The sequence below is a fragment of the Trypanosoma melophagium genome, assembly GCF_022059095.1.
Source record: "Trypanosoma melophagium isolate St. Kilda chromosome Unknown ctg9segment0, whole genome shotgun sequence".
Classification (NCBI taxonomy): Eukaryota; Euglenozoa; class Kinetoplastea; order Trypanosomatida; family Trypanosomatidae; genus Trypanosoma; species Trypanosoma melophagium.
The window spans coordinates 650,503-662,287 of NW_027125194.1; the positions used below are offsets into that span (position 1 = coordinate 650,503).

General features: G+C 36.0%; 5 protein-coding genes across 5 annotated transcripts; all 5 read left to right on the top strand.

Annotated features, from left to right (window-relative positions):
• Positions 1–199: 199 nt before the first annotated feature.
• LSM04_002083 (uncharacterized protein) lies at positions 200–3,493 on the top strand (the record flags this gene model as incomplete). Its single annotated transcript, XM_067332958.1, has 1 exon — positions 200–3,493. One exon carries the CDS (start codon positions 200–202, stop codon positions 3,491–3,493), a length of 3,294 nt encoding a protein of 1,097 aa, XP_067185590.1.
• A 393-nt stretch (positions 3,494–3,886) lies between these two features.
• LSM04_001778 (uncharacterized protein) lies at positions 3,887–4,814 on the top strand (the record flags this gene model as incomplete). The annotated part of the gene is made up of 2 exons (XM_067332959.1): positions 3,887–4,046; positions 4,090–4,814. The coding sequence occupies 2 exons, from the start codon at positions 3,887–3,889 to the stop codon at positions 4,812–4,814; spliced, it is 885 nt and encodes a 294-aa protein (XP_067185575.1).
• Positions 4,815–4,954: 140 nt separating this feature from the next.
• LSM04_004839 (uncharacterized protein) lies at positions 4,955–5,755 on the top strand (the record flags this gene model as incomplete). The annotated part of the gene is made up of 2 exons (XM_067332960.1): positions 4,955–4,999; positions 5,351–5,755. The coding sequence occupies 2 exons, from the start codon at positions 4,955–4,957 to the stop codon at positions 5,753–5,755; spliced, it is 450 nt and encodes a 149-aa protein (XP_067185702.1).
• A 527-nt stretch (positions 5,756–6,282) lies between these two features.
• Positions 6,283–8,295, top strand: LSM04_003417 (uncharacterized protein; the record flags this gene model as incomplete). Its single annotated transcript, XM_067332961.1, has 1 exon — positions 6,283–8,295. One exon carries the CDS (start codon positions 6,283–6,285, stop codon positions 8,293–8,295), a length of 2,013 nt encoding a protein of 670 aa, XP_067185644.1.
• Positions 8,296–10,487: 2,192 nt separating this feature from the next.
• On the top strand, positions 10,488–11,558 carry LSM04_006343 (Protein kinase domain; the record flags this gene model as incomplete). The annotated part of the gene is made up of 1 exon (XM_067332962.1): positions 10,488–11,558. One exon carries the CDS (start codon positions 10,488–10,490, stop codon positions 11,556–11,558), a length of 1,071 nt encoding a protein of 356 aa, XP_067185755.1.
• Between the last annotated feature and the right edge of the window lie 227 nt (positions 11,559–11,785).

Here is an 11,785-nt window from a genome sequence, read left to right on the forward strand (position 1 = left end):
ATCAGAGTGGTCTCTCATTATTCAGCATTGAATAGATATTTTTTTTTTTGTTGTTATTGTTACTGTTGCTGTTGTTGGGAGGTTTTCCTATTTAATATAATCTCTACGTTGGCTCCAATACTCTTTCTCTTCTTTCTTATTATTACTATTATTATTAGTGGGAGTAATACTAGTCGTAGTAGGAATAGAAATAGAAGGAATGCAGCATAGCCGCCAGTTGTGTCGTGTATTTCCACACTATCCTTCTACTCTTTGTATTCGCAGAGGATCTTTTGTTACTAATGCCACTGCAGTAGTAGTACTACGATATCCCTATCACACCGCCGTGTATACAAGCAAACGATATGAGAGTCATATCTATAGTAAAGATATACCAGAAAGATCAGAAAAGAGTGGAAGTTTTGTTTCCCCCTCTTCCTCTGTATCAAATAATACTGGAAATACCGTAAAAGAAGAATCTACAACAACAGCAACAGCAACAACAACGATGAACAAAGTGTGGGATGATGCGACGGTGGTGGCAGAGATTAAAGATGTATTGCATACTCTTCTAACATGTAAAGAAGAGGAAGGATCGTATGATATAAATAGTAAAACCGTCGTCACTTTACATTCACTCTTTCGATCTTTAGGGCCAACACTGCGTTATCGTTTACAAAACTCCTCCTTTGGCGCACTTCTTAAAGCATTAAAAAGTAGACCTGATTGGTTTATTCTTAACGCAGAAGGTACAACTGTTAGACTCACACAAGCAGCAGGGAAAGAGAAGAATCCCTATGATGTTAATTCCAACACGAACACTATCTCATCATCATCTTCAGCACTATCATCTTCAACAACAACAACAAGTACAACAAATAATACAACTAATGATACATCAGGACGTCGGAATTTCAAAACGGCTGCTATTACAACAACGAATAGTTGTGTGTTAATTCGTGGAACTCTTGCTGTAACACCATTAGATGTCTCACGACCACCCGTTACTGCCGATGAAGTGGAGAAGTGGCGACTCACACGATTACTATTACCACTCGCATTACCCTTCTTACTTCCACGCGAACCCATCACACTATTTCCACGTGGTCCACGACCACCACCACTAGCAGCAGAACTCGAAGAGGCGGAAGAATTGTATAGAAGTAAAGGCTTTTTTCCTCTTTCAGAGATAGCCGCTGCGTTTGTGCCTATTACACCAACCTTTTTTGTAGAAACACGTCATGTGCTTAATGCTATGTCTCCCGATGTAGCACAGTGTTTTGAGCGGCATGTTTCACGAGATCATATTGTAGATAGTTTCTTTAAAAAATATCCCATGATATTTAAACTAAAGGTGGCAAAATTTCAAAAGGCGTCGGTAAAGTTAAATCTTGAATTTGCGTTTATTCGTCATTATCCAGGATGTGGACGGGCTGATCGTCTTTTACGGCGTTATAATCAAGAATATCGCCCTACCGTAGGCGGTGTTCTCTCTCGCGCCGTTCCCTCCTCTTCTTCTACTGCCCCTTCATTATCATCATCAACTTCAAACGAAGAAGAAGCGTTAAATGAGAAGGGAGAAAATATGGTGAAGACACCTATTGATGTGAAGATATTTGAGATTCTTGTACGAAATTTACCTCGTGTGGCGACAGACCCGTTATTATCACAAGAAGAACTGGAGGAGAAGCGATGTCAATCATTTTCTCTAGTAGAATGGATTCATGGCTTCTCTCAAGAGGACTTGGAAGTGTTAAACAGTGTTCCACAGCAACGAACACTTACAATACTAACCCGTTACACACGTATTTTTCAGTTAATGTGTTCTGGAGAAGATTCTAATATTTTTGCTAAACATAAATATTTAAAAGTCGGAAAAAATATAAATAATAATATGCAGCGACCTTCTAGTGAGAAAGAATCTACTAGTGTAAGTGATGCTTCGTTAAATTCTATGGAAGTGGACTCAGAGACCCTAATAGATGAGAAAGGTATAAAGAATACAGTGCTATCACAAAATGAAAAGGATAAAGAAAATAAAAATAAAGAAGAAGGACTTAAGACACAATCAAGTGAAAATGTATTAGGCGGATCTACTACTGATTTGGAACATCGTGAGGCAAATTTAGCTGCGGCTCTGCGAGATGATTTGATTGGTATGGATGATTTCCTTAATGATACCGCGGCATCAACCTCACCGCCATTAGATGGAGATACTAACACGGAAATGGATGAATCTACAGAGAAACAAAAAGAAATGGATGGAGAAGGAGAAGGAGAAGAAGAAGAAGAGGAAGAAGAATACGATGATGCAATTTGTCATGATTTGGAGAATGAGGAAATGAGAACAAGTACAACAAAACGAATCACAACAACATCAACAACACCAATACCGACACCCGTGCATGAGGAACAATCAACATTTGAGGATGATTCTAATGGCTTGTATATTCCTTCTCGTTATGATATTTTATATTTAAGACGTTTACCAAAACGTATTGCAGCACGAAGTTTAAGTGATTATAATAGTCTTACTTCACCAGAACCAGAATTACTTCGATACATATCATCTTTCCTTAACCCTCCTCCATCTCTTTGGGATAATTCATCTCTAAAGCAACGGGGAGGAGAAGGAGGAGATGTTTTATTTTCTCGTAAACCTAGTACTGGTCAATGGCGATGGGTTCCTGTTCAACGTATTTATGCCTCTCTTAATAAAGAACAAAAACGATTACTTCGACCATATAAAGGACTTGTACATTTTATGCGACTTCATGGTGAAGTATTTGAACTAAGTGCAGATTTTCTTCACGTTATCGCACACGATCCACAAGGGAGAATTCCTCCCTTTGTTCCAACACAAACTACGTTTTTTAGTGAAGATCGCGTTCTTCTTCCATCTACATTAGATGATGATAAAAATTCTAAAGCTTCTCTTATTGGTGATGCTGAACGAAAGAAATTTGAGGGAATTTTAGGAGCTAGTCAAATACCAACTGATAGACGACAACTTATCTTACTTGATCCATTAAATCCTCTCTTAAATCATGAAATTTTATGTGAAGAGGTTTCTTTTTTTATGCCAGATCATCCTGTTTCAATTCATCAATTAATGTCTCGTTTACCACCAATTTTGAGAGCAGCACTTTCCGTACGTCATAAAAATAATTTTAAAACTAGTAAACATTTAACTGTTTGGATAGATAATAATCGTATGATGTTACAAAGGAGTCAATTGGCTCTACCAGAGTCTGCTAAAAATGATGAGGAAGAACTCCCTGTGGAGGATGCGATTGAGTGTATTCGTGAAGTAGTACCTGATGAAGGTGTTATGATCTCCCATTTAAATCGTATGCTACCAGGTATTGCTAAAAAGACATTAAAGCAACATTTTGGTAATGTTTATAATGCTTTACTTGGGTATCCACAGTATTTTTATATTGAAAAGGCAGAAGAAGGAAACCGTTACAATAGTGTACTATATCTTGTTGAACGCCTACAAGAGGAGCGATAATATATATATATATATATATATATATATATTCCTCTCTCACAGTTTTTTTTTTACTCTCTTATTGAACTTTTGTTTCTTTTTAAATGGATTTATCCAACTGGAAAATGAGAAATGATGTCTTTTCATCTTTCTTTCTTGTTTCCTCTGTTTTATGGTTGTTTTTTATTTGTTTCTGTATGTGTGACTAACGTTTAATCTATACATGCACTACGACCCTTTACTGTTGAAGCTGTGCTTCTTCGAAGATCTATAAGAAATCCACTATTATTATTATTATTATTATTATTATTATTATTATTATTATTATTATTATTATTATTATTATTTTATATTGTTTATTTTTTTTCTCTTTCTCTTGTTCTTACTATAATGATCCATAGACTAGCAAGTCTAATGACTGCCGCACACGATAAAACGGTTGGTGCACCTTATGTACATAATCGTTATGCACCGCAGGAGGCAGCATTGTTATTTCCCTTCTTAACATTACGCCCACGTACAGTTTTTTATACCCCGCGTTTATACCGCTTCTCTGGGATTGCAATATACACAAGTAGAAACAAATGATAATGTAACGATATCGAATCACAATACAGACTTTGTACCACAGTCGTGTTTTCTTATTGTGGGTTACAGAGGAATATTGTGTGGACAGACACTAGAGCATCAGAATAATGCGCACGACAATCATAATATTACAGGTAATGGGAATTTCTTAAATGATCTGAATGAAATATACGCACCGATATCAGAAATGGAAGATCCATTATGGAATTCATTATTATTTCCATTTCAATGCGATTTTACCTGGCATCCTGCCTTAGGCTCATTGTGTAGAGTTTACACCGTGAAGGATGATCCAACGTGGTTTCTTTTTGTCAGTCACAATAAACAACAACAAAAAGAAGAAGAGAATGAAGGTGAAGGTATATTAGATGTGAGAATTATACGTGTATTACTTGTAGAAGGGTCTCAATGTGTACAGAAAGCTCTTCTCGCCTTATTACGTCATCATTTCGGTGAAACTGTAATGCTGAAAAAGAAGTTGTATTATACACTCTCCACAGTGAATGAACTTTTCAATACTGCAAGGCAATACGCATCTTTTCATAACGAGAAGAATATATGGAATCGATCACTTGCATCTTCTCTCACTCGTGAAGAATATATACAATTAGCAGAGATAATGATATCCAAAAAATTGGCATCTGTTATTAATACAACAGCGGTGCCCACAGCAACACAACTCCCACACCCCAGTAGTCCTAGGGAATACTCAAATGATGCCTTCAATAAAGACATGGAGAATTTTGAAAAATAAGAAAAAAAAAGTAGAAACATGTACACGGGATACGGATATATTAACCGCATGGTTTCCACTACCATTGCAAAATGCATTGTTAACTTTAAGTGAAGAATTACAACAAAAACGTTTATCTCTGGAAGAGCAGCAACAAGAGTATGAAATTTTACTGGAAACAAGACAAAGAACAGACGAACAACACCGTGATCTTGAGAAACTAGAAAAAGTACGTGCCCAACAAGAAACAATAACACAAGAAAGTAATGAACTGATAACAAAACTTGTGGAGGCAGAACATAAATACAGTGAAATGGCAGAGCAGCAAGAAGCAGAACTACTGGAAGAGGAATGACGATTACTTGAAACAGAGAAAAAATTTGAAAACATCATTGAGGAGAATTTACGAGAATTAAATATATTACGTTTGGAGAAGCTGCAAGGAGAGGAGGAAGCTGTACGGCGAGAGTTAATTCAAGAAGAATATCTCCAAAGAATGCACTGTGGACGTTGTTTATTACTACCACAGGTTGAGTTGCTTAATGCAGAGTTAACAGAAATTCTGCAGGCACAAATGGCACAACGTCGTGGAAGTGAAAAAAGTGAAATCACTCTGCAACTATAAAAACAGATCTACCATTAGTAGGAATACTATTCATACAAGTATTGGTAATAATAATAATAATAATAATAATAATAATGACGAATCTAATGTTAATAGTGAGAAGAATGGGGATAATGAAGAAAGACGCCGTGCATTGTATGAGGCCCGTGCGGAGGATGCGGCATTGCATAAATTGATGGAATCGCTACAACGTGATAAAAATACGACAATTGCACAAACCGCAGAACTCACCGCTGCATTGCGTACAATTATTATTGATATGGATGCAATGCAGCGATTGCAGGCTGTACGGTTAGTGGAGTACGATGCCCTCGCCGCCACAGCCACCGCACTGTGAAATGCCAGTGAGAAGTGTAATGAAGCAATAACAACAACGATAACAATAAAAACAAGAGCAGAAGCAGAAGAAGTAGTTGCGAGAAGAGAAAGAAATAGAACAAACACACGATTAATCGTACAACAACAACGCACAAGACGATTGATGCATTTCAAGGAGGAAACCGCAACACTGCTACGCCGAATGAAGGCGAATCTTGAGTTAGGAGAAGGGAAGAGTTCACACTATCTGTTAGAGTGTATGAGTGGGTATAGTTAAAGTTTATTATAGTTATCGTTATTCTTTACTTTTATTTTTATTTGTTTCGTTGTTTTATGAAAGAATAAAGTGAGTTTACTTATGAATACGTTTTTTTTTTCCTTTTTGATATCACATTCTACCGGACTGAGGAACTACTTTTTTTTCCTTATTGCTATTGTTATTAACTGGAGTCTTTATACGTATATCTTTTTTTTTTACTTTCCTCCTTATTATTCCTTTCCCTTATATCAACACCATTTTTGTAAATAATATTGATAAGGAGCTGTATGAAGCGGACACTGAACCCCAATGCAGGGGAGTTCCGCCCCACCAACAGTGGGGAAAACACAAGAAACGGCACTACTACTAATACTACCACCACCAACAGTAATACCCATTCCAATACAAATACCAATATGCCTCAAAGCTATAGTAATAACAGTACAGAATCACAGTATTTTTTATCCGTTACGCGATGTTTAGTGGAGTTGCGAGCGGCATTTTTTCGCCATTCTGGTTCTATAAATTTAATGCGACATGTTGAGTTTGAACGGCTGCTACGCCGTTGTTTCTTTGCTGCACATGACAGTAATGAATTGAGTGTCGCATCATCCTCCGTGTGTGATCGTTGTAAGCCTTTTTGGTTGTCGTATTCGCTGGCGTATATGCAGATGGCACGGGAAGTAGTGCAGGAAATTGAATTGGGCAACAACAGTCAAACAAAAGTCATGGAAACAACAACAAGAACAAGAAGAGGAGGAGTTACGACGATTACTAGTACTGGGAATAATGGTAATATGAATAGTTCGTATACCGTAGGAGAAGATAAGAGAGAGGCGGAGATGGATATAGGGATGGTGGGAAGTTTGGTTGGACAGGAAATGTTATTAGGACGTGAAGAGCTTCGCGAATTATATCTAAACACCGTCAGACCACTTATCCCATCTCTGTTGCGCAGAGAACTAGCGAACTGTGCTAAACGTGGAAATACTATATGTAGTACTAATGTAAAGGATGCCATGATGTACGCTCTTGATGTATTTTTTCTCTTTACACGAATACAATTTCTTCCTTTTCTTGATAACTCTGCAGGGACGAGTTACTCCGCATGTGTTCAATATATTTCTAGACTTCGTGAACGTCTTCTTCGCCCCGATGTCGCAGAACCTTTTTTGAATCTTGTACTCGTACTAATGCTACTTTCCTCTGTTCATCAAGCTTCCAGGCCATGTTCAATGGAAACCAATATTATTACTACTACTACTACTACTACTACAAGTACTACTACTCCTACAAACGACAACAATATTAATAGTAGTAGTAAGAACAGTAATGAGAACAATTTGAACAATAGTGGAGAATCTAGAATATGTCATAAGGTACAGTGGTTACTGTGCCGCTATTTCCCTGCATTGGTGGTGGCATTTCTTGCCGGATCACCACTTCAATCTGTAGAGGAATTACGACATTCATTTACTGCTAATAACATAGATGGTTGCTTTCCTGAGATGCGGTCATGTTCTAGAGGTATTACCGCTATTCGAGAGCTTTTTTCGTACAATAGTAAAACTGCGATACTGTGGAATAAAACATTAGCAGAAGTAATAACATTTGCTATGCGACATTTAGATCAAACGAATCGTAGTAGCGTTGGTACTGATAATACCAATAGTATATTTTTACTCACCAAGTATACAGCACTTGACGATTACATGCATGTGAATTGCCCTACTATATTAAATTGTTTACTAAATTCAACCGACAATGTAGCTGAACAATCTCATCTTTCCCCTTATCATCAACAACATCAATATCAATATCAACAAAAACAATACGGTGTACGAAGTTTACGTTCTGCAGAATTTCACCGAATGGCAATGGAAGCCGCTTCTGGATCTACCGGTGGGGAATACGATACCGTGTACTTTAGTCTTATGGCACTTGTGAATATGGAATGTTTTACCGCAGCGGACCTCTCTCGTCTCTTTTCTACACTTTCAGATGCTTACAGTTGTTCCTGCAATAATTGCAGCTCCTTCTATTGTTGCTGTTGTGATGCGTTTAATGCCTTTCTTGCCTCACCGGTGTGTGCGACACTGCGGCCTTCGGCACTGGAGTTGTTAGACGTCCTGCACGCCCTCACTCCCGCTAACGGCCATCAAAATAGTGGAAATAGCAATCAACAAAGTGGAAATAACAATAGTGGGAGTAACGGCCATAATGGGGAGGAGAGGAAAAGAGAACACTTGCAGGCACTGCGGGAAGTGGAGGAGATGCTTCTTCTCTTACCACAGTCATAACCGTAGGGATAAGAAGAAGAAGTAAGCATAAGGATGATTGCGAATTGAATTATATATATTTATATATATTTGGACGATGTGGGAAAAAAAAAAAGAGAGAGAGAGAGAGAGAGAAATCAAATATACATATATATGTTTATATCTTGAGTAGTAGACAAAACCAAAGAATCATTATGATTAGTTTTTTTCCTGTTTTTTTAAAGAGGAAAAGGAATAAAAACAAAAGAATGGGGGAAGCTAGAAACAAGAGAGAGAGAGAGAAGAAAAAGGAAAAGACCGTAGAGGAACAAAGAAGATGAATAAATGAATGAGTGAATCAAGAGAAGCAAATAAGGAAAAGAATTAAAAAGAAAAGGAAATACTAGTGATTGCTATCAGAAAATGGAAAATATCGCAAATGAGAGAAGCAGGGAGGAAAAAGTGAGAAAAAAAAAGATGCGAACAATAAGAATAAACGAAAAATAAAAGGCAAAAGAAAAAGAAAAAAAAATTGTGTAGAAAAACTCTTGGGTTTCTGCAGAAAGGAGAAGTAATAAGGAAGATAGAAAAAAAATAACCTATTTTTTTTTTTTTTTCTTCTTTGCTTTTTTTCTTACCTCCTTTGTTTTTTTTTTTTTCCTTTCATATTAAATTAAAAATCAATGTGTGTATGTTGGAATTATTGCATTAACGATGAGAAAAACAAAAACAAAAGTATTTCATATTTATTTATATATCTAGTATTGGCTTTTTAATATATATTGAGAAGTACTATGTATCGTTTTCTCTCCCCATTCTTTCCTTCTTTCTTTTTTTTTGTTTTTTTTTTTAACTGAAACACTGACGTGTATTTTGTATTCTTTTTTATTATTATTTGCTTTCCTTCTTCTTCTTATGATCCCCCTCATCATTAATAAACATTTCGCAAATACTGAATAATTTGTATTGGCGTGTGTTTACTTTTCTTTTGTTTTGAATGTTTTATGCCGTAGTTTTTTTTTAATTAACAGTGGGACACAATACTTATTTGGTCGCATTTTCTTTTTTTTCTTTGTTGTTTTACCGTTCATTCCGTAGTTTCTGGTACTTAGTGTGCCACCTTCTCTCTCTCTCTTTTCTATTGTTTTCTCTTCTTTCCTCTATTTGTATCTGGCTCCTTCTTTCCTTTGTATGTTTTTTTCACTGATTCTCCACACATATACACACGTGTGGATATGTATGTTTTATATATATATGTCTTCCCTTCATATTTCGTTTTATATTTTTCTATTGTTATTTATGTTTACTTGTATTCAATCAATCAATCACTTTCATATACTCACATACGCTTGTACACATTCATTCATACACTGAAATACATATACACACACCCACGGTATACAAGGACAGTGTATAGTTTATATATATATATATATATATATATATATATATATATATATATATATACAGAATCATTAGTCTGATACCAAAAAATTATTCACATATATTTCTTTACGTCTCAACTCCATGAGGATATGAGTAACGTAACTCCACAATGAAAGGAAATGAAGGCAAAAGTAATGAGACCCGCATGAAAAAAGACAAAAAATAAAAGGAAAGAAAGCAAAAATGACAAACAAGGTGAAGAAAAAGGAATATTTTGAGTTTACTGTATGTTCATTTTAATCGTATCGTTTTTTTTTTTTTCCTTTCCCCTATTTGCCTTGCTTGTTTGCCTCTGGTGCAAATTTTTGTAGTTTTTTTCTTGATTTCGTACATATATATGTATATGTGTCTCTATTTGGTTGATCAGTGGGGAAAAAAAAGAAAAAAAGAGAGAGAACTCAATAATTCCCTTTTTCTTTATCTGTTGAGCTTTACTTCATGGTTTGTCTTGTTTTCTTTCTTTTCTTTATTTATTGTATGTTATTTTTCTTTTTTCTCTTTCCGTTTCATTTTTTCTCTGTTTTCTCGTTCTTATTCAATCTTTCTTTCTTTTTCTCTCCATGAATTACACTGGTCTATCTTGACTATGAAAGGCTCATTCTCCGAGCAGAGGAGTTAGGCTCCCCTTTCCTTATTCACTCACACTGGATATATGCAGTAAACCAGAAAAACCAAACAACAAAAAAAAAGGAAATTAAACCATAAATCGACACATACAAAGCTCCCAAATAATTAAAAAAAAAGAAAAGGAAATAAGAAGAATATAAAAGAAGTAAAATAGCAGAAACATGCCACCAAAACTTAAACCTCTTCCAAACAAGCCCAATTTATTACCACCACCTCAGAGCAATGATGATGATATTCAATTAGGTAATATTCGTGTGGATCAGAACGGTGTGGTATTCACCGGCGGAGGTGATTTACATGTTCTTCGACAGGATCTCTCACTCGATTCTCTCCAAGAAGTACAGTGTCTTGGTAAAGGCACACAGGGAAATGTAAGTAAGTATGTTAATACAAAAGATGACACAGTGTATGCTGTGAAACGACTTTATATTCCAAGTACATCGGATAGGACAAATAAACAAACAGTAGCAGGAGAGTTACGTAATATTATTTGTAAAGAAGCAAATGCGTATACGGTTCAATTATTTAATGCCTTCTATCGTGAGGGAACACTTTGGCTTGTTATGGAGTATATGGATTGGGGAAATGTAGAAGAACTTATTAAATTTTGTCCACATATTCCAGAATCTGCAAGTGCATATATTGCGTCACAAATTTTACATGCTTTAAAAATATTACATACCAAATCAAATCATCATACAGAAAGTGATCAAAAAAGTAGACGTCAAATTCACCGTGATATTAAACCTGCTAATGTAATGCTTTCTTGTGATGGAACTGTAAAATTAACTGATTTTGGAATTGCCACTAGTGCTGAGACTATTGGTGTTAATTCTTTTATAGGTACTGCTACATATATGAGCCCAGAACGTATTGAAGGACGAACGTATAGCACACCAAGCGATATATGGAGTGTGGGAGTTCTAATTGCTCAATTACTTCTCGGACGTTTTCCCTTTGCCGCGGCTGAAAAGGGATTTATGGCACTTCTGCGTGAAGTGACGGAGTGTGAATCACTTTCTATAGTTTCTGAGGCTTCCTGTTCGCAAGAAGCGGAAGATTTTATTAATCACTGTCTTCGTCAGAAACCAGAGGAACGTAGTACGGCATTGGAATTACTTGAACATGAGTGGATTGTTAAAAACGCTTCACAGGGAAAAGAAGCTCTAACAGAGTTACTGAATGAGTTGGGAGAGTGCGTCCCTCGTAATACATCATGTTCGAGTAGGTAAAAAAAAAGGATAAGGTTTCGTTTTTGAACTTTTTTTTTTGTTTTTACTTTCTTTTTCCCTCTTTTTGCTCTCCTTTCTTCCTATACCGTTATTTATACTAGAAACTAAGGGGCAAAAAAGAAAATAAGAAAATGGAAATTGTTGAATAGAAGTGAAATTTGGATGAATTAAGAGTAAAGAGATTGTATGAAACGTATGGGAAAAGAAAGGTAAGTAAAGTAAATAGA